General features: G+C 40.4%; 1 protein-coding gene across 1 annotated transcript in view; it reads left to right on the top strand.

Annotated features, from left to right (window-relative positions):
• The window catches only part of LOC148846100 (lysine-specific demethylase JMJ18-like), a 47,332-nt gene extending 30,346 nt beyond the window's left edge, over nt 1–16,986 (top strand). Inside the window, 8 exon segments of the mRNA XM_088955784.1 lie at nt 351–428; nt 525–1,055; nt 1,136–1,360; nt 11,305–11,466; nt 12,326–13,808; nt 13,903–14,006; nt 14,987–15,184; nt 16,268–16,986. Coding sequence (XP_088811910.1) covers nt 351–428; nt 525–1,055; nt 1,136–1,360; nt 11,305–11,466; nt 12,326–13,808; nt 13,903–14,006; nt 14,987–15,184; nt 16,268–16,672 — 3,186 coding nt within the window. The 3' untranslated portion in view covers nt 16,673–16,986.
• Nucleotides 16,987–18,599: the final 1,613 nt, after the last annotated feature.

The raw sequence follows: 18,599 nt of genomic DNA, 5'->3' as shown, positions 1-18,599 counted from the left end.
TGGTATGCCATAAGAAAGATTTGAATGTTAGAACCTTAGTTTTCACTTGGTATAATTATTATCACCAAACTGGCATAACTTTGATGCTAGAAAGCATAGCACAGTTCAGTGTAATGGACAAGATATAACAATTTCTTATCCATGTCCAGTATTTTGGGAGAAAGAGTTGTAGTCTTGTTTCTTTCCTTGTATATACACAGTAGGGAATCTTAGTCTTTAAAGACAGTCAACTGATGTGGTTTTGTTACATAACTTGTAGTGTTAGCTAACTTGTATACTGAAACCAAGATTCAACATTTCTTCCCAGTCTCATCATGATTTTCCTAGGTTAACATGATTTTGTCAAACAGATATCCATGAGATGGCACCCAAAAGATGCCTGCAGGCCCATTATTGATGAAGCACCAGTATTTTATCCAAATGATGAGGTATTTTTTATTGCTATCATAAGGTTAGATATCAATTCAATGTCTTTAATGGAGTTTCACATTGTTTACTCTTTGACTTGATGCTCCATTCATCAGGAGTTTGAAGATGCACTTGGTTATATTGCAAAGATACGCAAGGAAGCAGAACCTTATGGTATCTGCCGGATTGTGCCACCTCCTTCTTGGAAGCCACCCTGCCCTCTAAGAGAAAAGAGCATATGGGAACATGCTATGTTTTCTACACGAATTCAGCAAGTAGATAAGCTCCAAAATAGGGAGCCAATGAAAAAGAAATTAAGAAATCGTAGCCACAGAAAGCGCAAAAGAAGAAGGCGCTCAAGGATGGGGACGACTCAGAGACGTACAAGTTTTGATGGCTATGACACTAATGAATGTGTTGCCTCTGACACAGACGAGAAGTTTGGGTTCCTTTCAGGTTCTGATTTCACTCTTAATGATTTTCAGAAATATGCTGATGATTTCAAAGAGAATTATTTTGGAATGAAGGATGTCGAAGAGAACTTAAACTTTGTCAGGGACGAACCCAAGGAAATGTGGGTTCCCTCAGTAGAGGATATTGAAGGTGAATATTGGAGGATAGTTGAGAGACCAACAGAAGAAATAGAGGTATTGATATATGGTCTTCCATATGTCCCATTATTGTTTTTGAATTTCCATTGCATTTGACTTTATTGATATCATTGCAGGTGTATTATGGGGCTGATTTGGAAACTGGAGTATTTGGGAGTGGATTTCCTAAAGGATCACATTTGAACCCTATAGACAACTTGGATAAGTATGTAATGTCAGGCTGGAATTTGAATAACTTCCCACGCCTGCCCGGGTCCCTACTTTGCTATGAAAGAGAAGAGATCTCAGGGGTTCTGGTGCCATGGTTATACATTGGGATGTGCTTTTCATCATTTTGTTGGGTAAGTCTTGGAGGCAATTATGATTAAGCTTTTAAAAAAACAAAATTATGTGGTAACAGCAAGAGAACTCTGCAATTCATTCATCAAAGTGATGCTTTTTGTAGAGAACATTGATGTGGACCCCACAGCTGTGGTACCACTCTGTCCGTAGGGTAGAATGTATCTAGTCACAGCTGTGGTTATTTTGTTGTTTTGTTATTTCTAGTTTCAGTTTTATATTGGTTGTTATCTAGTCACAGTTATGATGTAAGCACCAAGGGCAGATATGTCCTTTCATGTAACTAGCATAACCTATATATATTAACTTAAAGTGGCGGTGGCAGAATGATTGACATTCTGTTCTTCTCCTCAAAATCTGTGTTCTATTGCTCTTCCATCACTCTTTCTTCTACATCTTCTTCACTTTCTCTTTTCATTGAACTAAAATCTCTTAGTGATCAAGACTGAATAGCAGTCTTGAAAACCTACATGGTATCAGAGCCAAGTTAGGGTTTTTCATGTGAGTCTAATACCAATCGACCACATGAGAATCTCCTAGGACTGAAAGCTGAAAAGGAGGAGTTCGCAGACTGATTCTTGGAGATCGCCAGAGGTACTAGCAGCTGTTAGAAACTTGCTAGGGTTGCAGAGTGTTGGTGGTCAGGAAGGATCAGAGAAGACTAGGGTTCAGGTAACCCTAGAAGGCAGTGAACTATTTTTTCCTTGTAAGTTGTTATTTTTTAATAGAAGTTCTTTCAGAGAAGATAGGTTAGACCTATCTGGAGGGGAAGGCCGAATCATTCTAGCTCTTTCTATCTTCGATTTCCTAGGGTTTTACATCAAACCCTGGACCGAACTGTGTTTCTTTCTACTCTAGGGTTTGAAAGTGATCTGCGGCAAGCTCTAGTGGTTGACTGAACTCTATGATCTACCTAGAGCTACTCTTAAGTTGATTGGTAGATCCGATCAGATTCTAGGGTTTCTTATTAACCCTACTGCAAGCTCATCTATATAGTTTGGACTGTGCGACTGAATTGCTTCCTCTCAGGACTGATTAAAACCCTACTGAAAGCTCATCTATATAGTTTGGACTGTGTGACTGAATTGCTTCCTTTCAGGACTGATTAAAACCCTAACTTTCCCTAGCATATCAGTTTTGTTTTAAAGTTGTTCTCAGAGTTCTAAGGGGGTTAGAGATCTACAGACAGCTACTGCTGTGTTGGCTAGTTGGTATCAGAGCAAGTTGGCCAGTTGAAGCGGTCATTTTGACAAGCAGCATCTTGTGGGGTGTGGTCCTCAGGCACTTCCACCCAGGATCGAGCAAAATTCAGATCAGGCCTAGAGAGAGGCCATTTCAGTGTTCGTGTCCCCTTTCCAATGACACTAAAACAGCTTCCCTTGTGGTTGCAGACACATTGGTTGCTGTCCTCATGCGGGGGCAGACGCGTGAGCCTTGATAGGAATGTGGGTACACTGCCCGAGCTTATTGCTTATCAGGCCTAACTAGAGGCCATTCAATGTTCGCGTTCCCATTCCAATGACCCTAAAACAACTTCCCTTGTGGGTGCAGACGCATTGGTTGTTGTCCCCATGCGGGGGCAGACGCGTGGGCCTTGTTAGGAATGTGGTTACGCTAGCCGTTGGAGCATGGCGGCCCTACACCGGCAAAGTTTCAGGTGGACATGCTCAGTTTTCAGGTTGAACACTTGCAGTAGCAGAAGCTCATCACAAGGCGAGTGCATGTTCGGCAACTCATGGGTAAAAGTTGCCACACTCGTGTTCGAAGCGGTCAGATCTCCTTGAGGCAGCAGCAGTGGGGCCCCCTCGGAGCGAACATGTAGCCCGAGCCAGCGAGGTGAAGCGTAGTTTCGAGGGCCGTGAGAGCATAAGCCATGTCTAGGTTTGAGTAACCCGCACAGGGCGAGGTGAAGACCGCAGGCCAGCATGGTGAAAGGGTACACCTAGCATCCATCGCCAACAGCAGGAGTAGACCTATCAACGTGTTCGGTAGCATCACTGAAAAGCTACCAAGAAGACGGTTGAGCCTTGAGGTAAGATGATACATGGGGCGGACCTCCGCGAAGCACCACACACATTTCTTCAAGGGCCCTCCTTTCACAAATCAACGGCATAGCCATTGCGCGGTTTGAGTAACCTCAACATTGGAGGGGTGAAGTCCAGGCAGGCCGGCATGGTGAAATGGTTCCGTCCCCATAAAATGGACACCAATATAGGCAAGACCCGGGTTGGCCAGGCGAGCCCTGGAACTGGCTGAAGAGTGGATGGCGCGGGACTCAAATGCCCATTCACGGGAGGAGTCATTGTCGAGGACGACAATGAATTGAGTGGGGGAGCCTGTGACGGTCTGAAACAGGCTTAGCCTTGCCTACGCTTGGCAGGCTTACGTTAGGGACATGCCCGTCATTTTCGCCTATAAGATTTTTGGGAGAACTAATGTCATCTTCAGGTAGACCACCAAAAGCTTAACGTACTCTTTGAGGAGGGGTGGTCGACCTCCTTGGGTGCCTAACCTTGGCACTCCTAGACCATCATCCCCTTGCGAGGCGGCCCTGGTTAACGGCTACCATGGCTACCAGGGTTCCTCATGGGTGCACACTTGCTCATGGGGACAATGTTGGACCGGCACTGCACTGCCGTTACTCAAGGGAGGCTTGGCATGCGGGCTTGGCTCAAGTACGTCCCTTTACAACGCCAGTCCCTTGCCCAAGCTGAGTGAGCTACCCCGTTGCCCTTGGCGCATGGGTGTGTTCCGTCCCAAGCGGTTGCCTATCACCATGGCACACAGGTGCCTGTCATCATCGGCTTACAGGAGACCCATCACATCGGTGCCAAGTCACCTCATCGGCGCATGGTCGCCTTCCATTATGGTTGTCCCCCTTTAGCACGTAACGGCGCCTCCCATGGACCGGTCTGAGCCAGGAGAGTGCCTCGGCCATTGGACTTGAGGTCATGATCCAGTGCTATTGACTTTGGTGGAGCCATCCCATCGGGCAACTCCTAGCCTCTATGCGTTACAAAGGCTTGTTCTGGCCTGCCTTGGCCAGGACGCCGCACGGGTTCTTCCGCTGTGGGGCCCACATCAATGTTCTCTACACTTTTAAATGCTAATAAGTGTGTAATCTTCTTTGTTTTTTCAATGTTTTAGTATTATACTACTGAAATACTTGTCTTATACAGCAAGGATAATAAAAAAATAGCCAGAAATTGATGATTAAATAGGAAAAAGCTGTAAAGAAGAAGGAAAGAGAGAAGAGAATGAGGAGAAAAACACTACAATCGTGGGAGCTCATGTGAGCCCCCACTAGCTTTTAAATTAACTGCTGTAACTGACCAAAAATTACAATAATTCCCCTAGATAGGCAGCAGCAATGAAAAAGGCCTGTGAACAGCTAATTGAGGCCCATGGGCCGAATAATGGAAATAATAAGAAAGTCCAACAATAAAAAAACAGAAACAAAACAGTAACTCAACTAACAAAGCAACAATAAAGCCCATAATATGCTGGTTGATCTGTCAAAAGAAATGTATCATATAATATTTATGAAATTTAAATCAAATAATAAAAGTAGAGGTTTATAAATTTTTTAAATGAACAGTGTGACAGTACCTATAATGAGTGTAACGACCAATGATGCTTGTTAGGTAAAACCTTTCCTATAGGTGTAGTGCGTAGTTCAGAAAACCAGAAGCTATGATAGTGGCGCAATATTAGCACTGTATTTGCCATTTTCAGAACCATGTCTTTGGTTAAACTTTTCAAGCATAGATATGGATGCCACCATGATGTAGATAAAGTAAAGTAATAAATATTATTACCAGAATATTTGGAAAGATGGAACAATAGAATGTATGTGTAGAGAAGATGGGCCAAATGGCTCATAGGCTGTTATTCTATGTTATATTTATGTTCTTTTCTGTAATGGGCCTTATTCTGGGCCCATCCTCTTCTATACTGTGTTTTTGTAATTTCTTGCCCAACTAAGGGCCCCTCTTGTAATTATTCAAGAATTAACTTAATAAAATTGTATTAGAGTGTTAGAGGGGGAGATTAGTTCGAACCTCTCATCCTCTAACCCTCCTTGCCGCCAGCTCTCTCTCTCCATCTTCACCAATTTTTTCAGCTGTTTGCCTTTTCTGGTTTTTCATCTAATCTTACACAGCCCCATACTTTGAAGGGCTGTTTTTCAACTTGGTATCAGAGCGGGCCTGAGCTTGGCGTGGCTCTCATGTGGGTATGGTCCAGCCGACTGCATGAGGGTGTTCTAGGGCTGGAAGTTTAGACTCATTTGCCTGATTCTTGGTGGTCATTGGAGGGTGCCCAAGACTCTAATCACTTGGAGAATAGTTCAGTGACTAGGAAGAATCAGAGAGAAAGATTGTTCGACCTGATTTGGAGCCCAAATCAGAGATTGATAAAACTGTAAGTTGCTTTAGTTATTTCTGTGTTATATTTCTGATTTCGGGGGACTGTTAAGAGTGTTCGAAACCCCTCTAAATCTGTTCAGCTGTTCAGCTGTGGTCAACCTGATTTAGCTTAGAGATTTCTGGGTTGATTTCTCATCTTGTTGGACTGTCAAGTGGCTGAAACCTTTTTGGACTCAGTGGCGTGAGTTCCTACTTCAGTTCAGTTGCTTCTTGGACCTATACGGACTGCTCCTAAAGTGGTTCTTACTTGGTGACAGTGGGGTGTTCACTGCTGCATACATAGTGTTCGTAAAAAGGCCCCTTTAATTACTGTGGCTCGTGAATTCAATGCAGCCACAGATTAGTCAACATTATCTATGGATGAACTCAGCTAAGGAAATCTGGGATAGTGTTGTAGAAACCTACTCCCAGAAACTAAATGTAGCCAGAGCCTATAAACCGAGGAGTGATGTGAAGAATTTAAGATAGGGGGAGAAATCCCTTGCGGTATACTTCTCAACCTTGAAATCTCTGTGGCAAGAAATTGATCTAATAGAGGCTGTGACTTGGGACACTTCCAATGATGCAGAAACCTACAGGAAATTAGTTGAAAGAAACAGGGTTTTTGAGTTCCTAACTGGACTAAACCCTGAATATGACATCACAAAACAAAATATTTTATCCAAGGAAAGTGTTTCATTGTCACAAGCATATGCTTTGGTCAACAGTGAAGAAAGTAGAAGATAGGTACAGGTTCAAGGGGTTGGCACTAGTGATCACTTTGCAAATATGGAGGTTAAACCCAAAAGAGTTGTAGGGGCTCCTAACGGCTCTAGAAAGAAGGAGGTTGTATGTGAATATTGCAAGAAGCCAAAGCACACCAAGGACAAGTGTTGGAAATTACATCCTGGTCTTGTTCCTGTTCGATTCCAGAAGAAACATGATAGTATAAAGACAGGGAGTGCTAATGTAGCCACTGATATAGATACTGAAGTTGAGGTTGCTTGTGCACAGTTGGCGGCCATGAAAGTTGAGTATGAAAAATTTGGGAAGATGATCAGTCATCTCGAAGGTGTAACTTCATCTTCCAACCCTTCAGGAAGTCCAGCCACCTCTGCATTTGCTCACTCAGGTATAAGAGCTTCTGCTAATCATTCAACCACCTCAGATAATCTTAAGACCCCTTGGATCATCGACTCAGGTGCTTTTGATCACATGACCAACCTTTCTACTTTGATTGTTTCATATGATTTGCTCCCTGATCGTGATAAAATCACCTTAGCCGATGGCTTTCTTGCCTCTATTTCTGGCAAGGGAACCGTCAAGGCTACAGACTCCTTACTCCTACCTTCCACTCTTCATGTACCTAGATTAAATACAAATTTGTTATCTGTAAGTAGCTTAACCAAGTCATTAAATTGTTGTGTAACCTTCTTTTCTTCCCACTGTGTTTTTCAGGATCTAGAGTCTCGAAAAGTGATTGGGAGTGGCCATGAAGCGAATGGAATATACTTGCTCGATACTCCTGGGCAATGCCTTGATCAGCCTAGGAATGTTGCTTTTGGTTCTACCTCTTCAGAGTCTGCCAGTCGAATTATGTTGAGTCATTGTCGTTTGGGTCATTTGCCTTTTTCTGCTTTAAGTCATCTATTCCCTGAATTATTCAAGGGAATCAGTGTGTCCAGTCTTAATTGTGAATCATGTCAATTATCAAAATATTGTAGAAACAATTACCCTTTGAGCAATAAAAGATCTTCTTTTCCTTTTAATATTGTGCACTCTAATGTGTGGGGGGCCTTACCACTTATCCTCTATGGGGGGCTACAGATACTTCATCCTGTTTATTGATGATTTTTCTAAATTCACTTGGATATTCCTAACAAAATCTCGTGATGAAGTTCCAAGACTTGTGAGGCAATTTCATTAATATGTTTTAACCTAGTTTGATACTAAGATTAAAATTTTCAGATCTGACAATGCAAAAGAATATTTTGAGAAGAACTTATCTTTGTATCTCTTTAACATGGGGTTATTGATCAAAGTTCGTGTGTTAGAACCCCTGAAGAGAATGGAGTTGTTGAAAGGAAAAATAGACATATTGTTGAAGTTGTAAGGAGCCTTTGTTTGCCTCACATGTTCCTACAAGATTTTGGGGTGATGCTATTCTCACAGCTACCTACCTCATAAACCGTATGCCATCTAGGGTTCTAGGGTTTAAATCCCCCTTCAGTCTTCATCCAGACAAGGACTTCTTTCCTATTCCTCTTCGTGTGTTTGGCTGCACCTGTTATGTACACATTCCAAGTGCTCAGAGACATAAATTTGAACCAAAAGCCCACAAGTGTATCTTCCTTGGTTATTCCCCCACACAGAAGGGTTACTGTTGTTTTGATCCAAAGATTGGCACTCGATATGTCTCAATGGATGTTACCTTTGATGAATTTTCTCATTTTTATGGTTCCTCTCAGGAAGGACATTGTCCATAGGGGGAGAGTTTGTCACAAGTGTTTGCTCTTCCTCTCCCTGTCCCAGTTGAGTCTCATGATGAGCCTGTGTTTCCAAATGAATCAAGGGAGGATCAGTCACTCCATTCTCCTTGTCCTAGTGTTCCTATCTCTTTACCTCCTCATCCTACCCACAATCCTAAGGTGTATCAAAGGCAAAGATCCAGGAATGAGTAGGTTGTTTCCCTTCCAACAAGTGAGCCTCATGCACTTCCAATCATAGATGAGACAACAGGTGGTGTTTCAACCCATTTGGAACCATCTTTCCCGGATCTTGATGTTCCCATTGTTGTTAGGAAAGGAAAACGGAAGTGCACTGCACACTGCATTTCAAAACACCTTTCTTATGGTCTGCTTTCTCCTTCATATTTTTCTTATCTCTCTTCAGTTGCTTATAATCCTATTCCCAGGTCTGTGTCAGAAGCTCTTGAGATTCCAAAATGGAGAGATGCCATGGAATTTGAAATGGATGCCCTACACAAGAATCATACTTGGGAAGTGGTGGATTTGCCTGAAGGGAAGGATCCGGTTGGTTGCAAGTGGGTCTTTACCATTAAATACCGGGATGATGGGACTATTGAGAGGTACAAGGCCATGCTAGTTGCAAAAGACTACACACAGACATATGGGATTGACTATCTGGAGACCTTTGCACCTGTTGCTAAGATGACATCTGTGATGGTTCTCTTATCTCTGGCAGCTCACTTTGACTGGCCCCTTTATCAGTTGGATGTAAAGAATGCATTTCTGAATGGTGACTTACATGAGGAGGTTTATATGTCTCTCCCTCCAGGAATGTATGAAAGTGATATGCAAGGAAAGGTATGCAAATTGAAGAAGTCCCTTTATGGCCTCAAACAGTCTCCTAGAGCATGGTTTGAGAGATTTAGAGCAGCACTTGTTAACTTCGGCTATGCTCAGACACAGTCTGATCATACTCTTTTTGTGAAGAGAAGAGAATCTCTGGCAGTATATCTCATTGTGTATGTTGATGATATTGTTGTGACTGGTAATGATGCTTTAGGAATTCGTGCTCTTAAGTCTTTCCTTCGTATAGAATTTGAGATTAAAGACCTGGGGGAGTTGAGATACTTCCTTGGCATAGAAGTTGCTAGATCCAAGGATAGGATCCTTATCTCCCAAAGGAAGTATGTCCTTGACTTGCTTTCTGAAACTGGGAACATGGGTGCTAGACCGGCTGCAACTCCTATTGTTATGAGTAACAAACTTTCTGCTTCAGATGGAACATTGTTGGAAGGCGAAGGGGTCTTTTAGAGACTTCTTAGGAAACTCCTGTACCTGTGCATGACTCGGCCAAATATTGCATATGCTGTCAGTTGTATTAGCCAGTTCAAGCATGCTCCCCGAGATACTCATATGGCAGCCGCAGAACGAATTGTGTTATTTGAAAGGCTCTCTAGGAAAAGGAATTATGTTTACCAAGCATGGTCATATGAAACTTGAAGCCTATATTGATGCTGACTGGGCTGGAAATATTGATGATAGAAGATCTACTTCAGGGTATTACAGTTTGGTGGCTGGTAATGTTGTCTCTTGGAGGAGCAAGAAACAATCAGTTGTGGCTCGATCCTCAGCAGAAGCAGAATACAGGGCCATGGCACATGGAGTCTCTAACTGTTGTGACTAAGGTCGTTGATGGAGGAACTTGGGATTGAGTATGACAAGCCAATGATGTTCTATTGTGATAATCAGGCCGCCATTAACATTGCCCACAACCCAGTACAACATGATAGAACTAAGCATATTGAGGTTGATAGACACTTTATTCGAGAAAGAGTCTCTTTGGGTGAAGTGTGTCTTCCCTTCATCACTTCTGAAGGACAATTGGCAGATTTTCTCACCAAGGGCATTCCCAAGGCAAGACTTCAGCATGACACTAGCAAGCTGGGCATGATTAACATCTATGCTCATCTTGAGGGGGAGTGTAGAGAAGATGGGCCATAGGCTGTTATTCTATGTTTTATTTATGTTCTTTTCTATAATGGGCCTTATTTTGGGCCCGTCCTCTTCTATGCTGTGTTTTTGTAATTTCTTGCCCAACCAAGGGCCTCTCGTTGTAATTATTCAAGAATTAACTTAATAAAATTGCATTAGAGTGTTAGAGGGGGAGATTAGTTCGAACCTCTCATCCTCTAACCCTCCTTGCCGCCAGCTCTTTCTCTCCATCTTCACCAATCTTTTCAGCTATTTGGCTTTTCTGGTTTTTCATCTAATCTTACACAGTCCCATACTTCGAAGGGCTGTTTTTCAACTGTATGCAAGCCAGAAATCAGTTAGGCTGAGGCCAGGCTTCTACCCCAACAAAACAGAATACCCGATATATAGAAACAAGCTCCCTAGCCTACCCAACTGTGCAGGAACCCTGTGCAATTCATCCTTATTGTCTCCTCTAGATAATCGAATCCAGCAGAAACTGCATCTCTCTAATAAGGTGAAGATACAATCAAAGGACTATATCATCTCCAATGCACCCAATCAATTGTTTGTAACCTTACTATGAAGATTATTTACATGGCTTCTTGCCTATTGCTTAGGGTGAGTTTGGGAGCCAAAGCCAAGCCTTTTAAATGTTGCAGCTGAGGTCACTGTCCAATAGCTGCCACAACATGGCAAAAGAAGCCTTCCCTCATACCGGAAAAAAAAAAGAAAATTAGTGGTTGTCATTCCATGTATTTAAGATTTATAATTTTATTAATAGGTATAAGGTCCAGTTCACAGTTGTACGTATGGGTAATTCCATGGCCAGCCAAGAGAATCACTTTCAGATCATCAGATGGATAATAATCTTGATTGCTCCACTGATCCCTTCATGTGGTTGTCACTTATCAAAGAAGGGGGCGATATACTAGGAATTTGTACTTTCTAGACCCAGTTGATGAAACCTTTTATATTGGTATAATTTTGTTAAAATATAAGATATGATTGACAACAGTCTAGCTAAAATGTAGCAAAGTATAAGCATTTGTGCCATTATAACTAATTCATTACTGTACCGTTTGTTGTCGTTGGTGATAGCATGTTGAGGACCACCACCTCTACTCCCTGAACTATCTCCATTGGGGTGATCCGAAAGTATGGTATGGAGTTCCTGGAAGCCATGCATCACAATTGGAGGAAGCCATGAAAAAGCATTTGCCTGATCTGTTTGAAGAGCAACCATATTTACTTAATGAACTGGTACAGGGACATTTTTTATATATTTTTATCAGATTTCATCTTGCATATTATGCAGCCTGAACAAATGTAATATACTCTGTGAGGTTGATAAATGTTCTGTTAAAATAATAATTCATCACAATTAACATTCAGATGGACTGTGGAACAAAAAATTGATTATGCAGTTCCATATATCAATATATTCATTACTTTCATTTAGATTTTTCAACTTCTGAAATGTTAATTTACTTTTGCACGTAAGTAGCTGAGTTGGTCACTCATCCTCCTGAATGTGGAGGCACAGGATCAAGCCTGCCTAACTGCTGGCTCTCTGTGGTAGTGTCAGGGGACCTCACCTGCATCCTGCTCTGTCCCCACCTCTTAATCCTCCTGTAATGTGTAATTTGTAATTAAAGAAAAGCTTTTGCATATAAGTACTTGTCTTTTGAATGATGTATTTTTTAACTACCCTATTAGGACAGTTTAAAGGAAATTATATTTTGTTTATACAAACAAAAGAAATGCTGTAAGATGGTCTTGACAGAAGGATGGAGGGATGCATACTTCTTTGACCTGTTCATTTTCCCTTCTATGCATAGGTGGCTTCAGAATTACCTCAATGATGGTGTGCATCTAGGAGATCTCTTGAGCCTATAAATTCTGGCAAAGTGATCTAGCATTAGGTGAACAGTTGTTATTTTGCTGTCTGGCTATTTTAATTGACTGAAAGGCTGTGGCAAATTATATGATTATGTTGATCTGATCTGGTCAATTTTGGCAAGAATATTTCCTTGGTTGGAGTAACCTAAGTGTTATCTAATTTCATCTTGATTTTATATGATGTTATTAATGCATGGTTTTGTGGTCATGTTTGGAATAGGTTACTCAGTTGTCCCCTTCAGTTTTAAAATCTGAGGGGGTGCCAGTGTACCGAGCTGTCCAGAATTCTGGGGAGTTTGTTCTCACCTTCGCAAGGGCATACCATGCGGGGTTCAACTGTGGCTTCAACTGTGCAGAAGCTGTCAATGTGGCCCCAGTTGACTGGTTACCACTTGGACAAAGTGCAGTGGAGCTCTATAGCGAGCAGTGCCGGAAGACATCCATCTCTCATGACAAGTTACTACTGGGTTCGCTTTAACAGCAATGGAAATTTCTAAAAGACAAATCTGATTGTGACTTATTCATTTTCTAGGCCCGAGTTGATATAGAGCAGGAAAGAAGAGACAGTCTTCCAATTCTTTTGCGGTCTCAAAAGATGAACAGAGACTTTGATTTGACACATGAACGAGAATGCTTTTCATGCTTCTATGACTTACACCTGTCTGCTGCCAGCTGCAGGTGCTCTCCTGACCGCTTTGCATGTCTCAAACATGCAAAATTTCTCTGTTCATGTGAACCAGGGCAGAGATTTTTCCTTTTCCGTTATAATACAGAAGAATTGGCCACTCTGGTTGAGGCTTTAGAAGGGAATTTAGATGCTTTAACTAAATGGGCATCACAGGATCTTGGATTAGTTAACATCAACAGCATAGAAGCTGGTAACCCTATGTCAGATTTTGAGAGTGAAGCATCAAGAACTGATTGTCTCATGCAGAAGGAAGGAAGTCCCTCTTCAAGAATAGGAGAAATTCCTAACATTAACGAGCCTTGCAAATTGGAATGTTGTAATTCTTTGGAAGTCATTCAGTCAAACCAGCAACAAGGACCTCATAGTTTATATGCACCTCATGTCAAGACAGAGGTGGAGAATGGGGTTTTCAATGAAGGATTTCCTATCAAAAAAGATGAACTGAAACGGGACTGGTGTATTAATTTGAATCTTGAGGGTATGTCTGTCGAACATGGAAGTGGGAAGCAAGAAATGTATGAAAGCTATGATAATACGACAACTGTTGATGTTGCCAAAACCTTTACATCAGTGATTAAGCAGGAAGAAATTCACATTTCAAATGTTTCAAAAGAAATGGAAAAAAGGGACCTTGATAGTGGTGGAAGGGCCCTCTCTATTCCAGTCAGATCAATTTCTGATTGCAACTCAGTTTCACTAAATAATTCTGCTGAGTTATCTTCTCTTATTCCTGTGAGTAAAAGTCATCCTTCATGTTTGAGAGATGCTGGACATCCTTGCAACTCTGGTGGTAGTAAGCTCTTTGGGATTGATCTTTCCATCCCACATTCTTCTTCATCTGCATCATCAAGCAGCATAATCAAAACCGAACTTATGGAACTCAATTCGTGCCTAAAGACTCTAAATGGTGAAAACCATCCAACAAAAAACTTGAATTTACGTGTTGAGCCTATAAACTTTGGCATAACCATGCCGGGAAAGCTTTGGTGCAGTAAAAGTGCCATATTTCCGAAAGGTATATTGGGTTGGACCTTGTCTGGGACTCTTTCATTTTTCTTTTATAGGATTAACTCTAATTTGTTTGATATTCTGTTGGTTGGCCTTGGTAGGGTTCAGAAGCCGTGTAAGGTTTTTTAGCGTGTTTGATCCATCACAAATTTGCAGCTATATCTCAGAGGTCCTGGATGCTGGTCTCCTTGGGCCTCTGTTTAAGGTGTGGTTTGTTCTCTTTTTCTGTTTCAAAGAACATTAAGACCTTTATTAAATACTTTGTTTATAGAGACAGGAAAAATTTGTTGTTTCTTAGTCCAACAACAACCAATAATTGACTAGCTGGCTGGATCTATAACTATTTTATCATGGAAAAAAATAAGAAACATGAAATTTCATGTTTCTTTCATTTCATTTTTCATTTATTTACAGTAGCATTTGGAAGTCCGAAAAATAGCCACTTATTTCTGAACTAGTAAGACAAGTGCTTATCCTTCTGAGTGCATAGATTTACACCTCTTATAGGCCACTTAATCTGAATTTTTGCTCTGATTAACAAGTTATTGAATCATCACTTATGACTTAATAGTTGTGTAAGTGTTATATTTACTCTTGACCTTTTAAAGCTTTCATAATAACAAGTGTGTACCCTCCTACCCATTTTCAAAAAGAATAAACTGCAGTAGGCACTCCAATCAGCTTCTTCAACGTGCCAGTGTAATCAGATTACTGGCACACTGTTCAGATATAAGCTTTTATAATAAGCTCTAATTAGACTTAAAATGTGTCAGATTTCAGATTTCTGAATGCCCTTCCCACTTTCCCTATTCATATTTCAGAAGCTTTTCAAATTTCTATTATTAGTCATAGCATCTTATCTTTTTAAAGATTTTGAAGAGGAATCAGAGAATATTTGAGGCAAAAAAGCTGTTATGGAAATCTTTAAAAAGATCCTTGGTGTCATTGACTCCTGGCTAGCTGCAACGGATCTTTTCAGAGATGTTCCCCATCAAAACTATTTTGATCCTATTACGTTGTTTTTGTAAAATTTGGCAGGAGCTGCAATATATTTATAATTTTGTGTAGTGGTCATACATGCCCATACTTAACATCCTTGTATCAGTTGAATCAATACAGTACTTCACCTTTTGCTCAAAAAAAAAAAATCTTTTGATTTTACTTATCTTTGGGAGAATAATTCAGGTTACGGTGGAGGAGTGCCCAAGTCAGGCCTTTGCTAGTGCCTCTGCTGAGAAATGCTGGGAAATGGTGCTAGAAAGACTGGAACAAGAGATCCAAAGACAACATAACCTAGGGAAAAAAGGACTGCCACCCATACAACCTTTACAGAATCTCAATGGACTTGAAATGTTTGGATTTTTATCCCCGCCCATTATTCAGGTAAAGCTTTCTCAATCCTCGAACTCATTAACTTCTAGTATTTGAGTAAAAGCTTCCTTGCAATTATAAAAGAAAAAGTATCCGTTTTTCTCCCTTTATCCTGACATTATCTTTTCTTGCCCATGTGTCTTAAATATAGAGTAGGAACCAAACATATGATGCACCCATGTAAAAAAATGATTGTCTAGGCCAAAGAGTTAGCATGATCAGATGAGTGTGATTATCTTGGTGTACTCGTCTGACTTGATATTTTTGGCTTAGGCAATTATCATGGCCCCCAGATCTTCACACTTCTATCTTCTTTATATTGCACTTCCATTCAGTCTATGACAAGTTTTCTCTGTACATGTCAAAATACCCATACATGTGAGAATACACGTGATGTCACAGGCTAGCTGGAAGTGTAGGAGATCTAGAGATAATATTATGTGGGGTCAATCACTTTATGGTCCCAATCCTTGTATCTGAAACAGTTGATGTTATATCATGCTGGATGACCCAGGATCTTCCATGTGTTAACTGAAAAGAGTATGCATGTTTGCCATGAAACCTCCTTGTCTCCCCCATCCCCAAGAAGGAAACCTTTTTTCTAAAGTAAAATTGAAACTTCAATGGCCACCCATGCTCGGGAAAAGTAAGATATACTGCCATATGTATCTGATATGTATTGGGGCTAATGCTTGGTTGGGTTCGTCAACATATAAAACAGAAATAAAAATACGCAAGGGGCCAATCTAGATTGCTCATATAGTAGGTAATACTTTTAATTAGCCATGTACCCTCCTTTTGGGTGTTTGACTTCATAAAACCTTGCTATTTGAATGAATAAGTGCATCCAATCCCATCCTCCCTCTACCCCCCCTCCCCAAACAGAAGAGAAAAAAGAGATTTTTTTTGTCTGATAGGTAGGTCTATTGTTTTGATACTTGGCACCATGGGGTTTTGAGTTGCAAAGTAACTGGAACCCCTTCAGTCAGAACTAATATTTGGCACAAATATATGATCCATGAATGTTATTATATTTACATGTATCCACAAGCTTGTTGCCATTATAGGTTTGGTTGCTAACTAGGGTATTCACAGGCCATTGAAGCACTTGATCCCTATCATCAGTGCTTGGAGTACTGGGAGCATAAGCTTAATCTCAAAGGGGAAGATTTGAATAAAGTCCCTTTAGTGCAATGTGGGGTTTTGGGCAAGGAACTTGATGGTGAGAAGAGGTATCCTGTTGGTGCAAGTTTATCTACAGAGGAATCAAAGACTCGGATTTTTGGCTTTGATTTAATAAAATTGGACCTGGACAAATCAAATACTGGAGTCCATTCAGTTAATGAAGTTCAGTCTGTGATAGGAGGATTGTTCAAGAAAGCAAATACAGATGAACTAAAAATGATGCACAGGATATTATGCAGTGGATCATGGAGCACTGAATGGAGAGTGGCATTCACAACTTTGAACAGGGAGATTCAGAAAATTGTAGATAAATGAGGAGGAAAAGTAGAAAATAAGCCATCATTCTTTTTGTCTGAGGTAACGTTGTTTTTTCTTTTTCTTTTTCTAGTTCCTACCTTCCCCATTCTTTTTAGGTCTATTCTTTTCAGGCTCTTTAGAGATCATTAGGGCAAGAGTATGGCACGCATTTCTGCTGTGCCCTCTATGATACATAGGGTTTTTGTTCCAATACCATTAACCAATCACAATTAATTTGAGGCTGCTTGTATATTAGAAATTTATGCACTACAGATAAAGAAAATTTCTTCCAACTTTAATGAAATTCATATCCAATTTATCTCTTGCCTGAACTGACTCTATTTCTATATTAGATGTGTATATTAAACCCTTTATCAATGACGATTGTTTAGTCTTATTTTTTCCATTTTGTTTTTTCATTTGTAAATTCTGATACTAGATTCCTTAACAATTACATAGTCTGCATCTTTTCACATTTCCTGCATTATTTTATCTGCTTGGTTCCTACGTAGAGACTAGGGCTTATTCCCTGGCCCTCTGGAACTGCCTGCATTATTTTTCTGAAAGGTTGGGCATTGTGGTTTGGGACTACAAAAGACCCATATAGTGGTATGGAATGGTGATTGGCAACATATTTTAGACTGCGTTTGGTTCCAGTACAAATTTCATTTGCACTAGTACAAATTCCTGGGATTACAAGAGGACTGAATGTAAATTCTGGTTTACTTTTGCTTCTTTGACTTGTTTGTTTGTGTGAAGCAAAATGAAGTTACCTCCACCAGTGGTAGGAGGTGGGTATATTCAGGAGTGAGGTAGGATGCAAGATGTTGTGGTCTTCACTTTATATGATAAAGAATTAAGGTAGGAGGAAGGTAGTTCAAAATACTGCATCAGTTGTTGGGATGCGAAATTTGCACTACTAGTGAGTGCAAAAGAGACAAAAAGTACAAATTTTGTATCAGGTATTAATGCAAATTATAACTACAAATAAACAAAAACAAAAATGAACCAGATATAAATTTTGCACTTAATCAAGATTTGCACTTCGCACAAGTGCAGCCTTTAAATTCATTTAATATGAAGCAAAAATTTCAAATTAAATCAAATCCAATTGATGTGAATCTGGCTTAAACGTTTTAAATAAGTGTTGATGTTCACAAACCTTTGAGAGAAGAACATGAAGAAGTGTCTTCAGAGTTTGTAACAAGTACAAATTTGATTCTCAGAAAGGCTTTCTCATGTTCTTCTCTCCACACAAACTACATTCTATTTTGTGAAGTCCATTAGAAGTTTTGTTGCTAGTGTTAGGCCAGGGATGACTTTTCTAAGATAGGAGGTTTTGTTGAAGAAAGTTTTTAGATGGCTCTTTGAAATTAAAGGTGGCATATTTAGTATAGCTTTCACCTTGCACTCATTAGGGTGAATCCCTCTGTTGTTAACTATACACCCTAAGAACTTTCATATCTTATTTCGAAGGCACATTTCATGGGGTTTATCCCAAGGTTGTACTCTTTGCATCTGCTTCTCAATATTGCCACGTGGTCCTTTCATTTCTTTATTCTAATGATTTCGTTATCTGTATAGCACCTAATGTCCTTGTGTAGCATGTCATGGAAGATACACGTCATTGCTATTTGATATGTGGTTCTTGTGTTCTTCGACCTAAAGGGCATTACTGCAGGCATCTAGGAAGGAAAACATTTCATGGATTGTAGTGGAATATAGCAAGAGTTCTATGTTTGGTAGAGGGACTTCATCCTTTGGACAAGCTTTATTAAGGTGGTGAAAATCAATGCATCACCTATAAAAATGTTAATTGCTATAATCTTATCACGTATAAGGCGTAGGGAAAGTTGTACTACATTTGACAAGCCACGGCAGATGTGAAATGGGCTTGTTGAATCCTATTTTGAGTAATTTCTCTATTTCCTATTTTATTTTGAGT

The sequence above is a fragment of the Nelumbo lutea genome, chromosome 7 (assembly GCF_056320005.1).
Source record: "Nelumbo lutea isolate HS-2025 chromosome 7, American lotus-T2T, whole genome shotgun sequence".
In the NCBI taxonomy this organism is placed as follows: Eukaryota; Viridiplantae; Streptophyta; class Magnoliopsida; order Proteales; family Nelumbonaceae; genus Nelumbo; species Nelumbo lutea.
The sequence above is the reverse complement of the archived record's forward strand: the minus strand, read 5'-3'. Positions and strand labels throughout refer to the sequence as shown.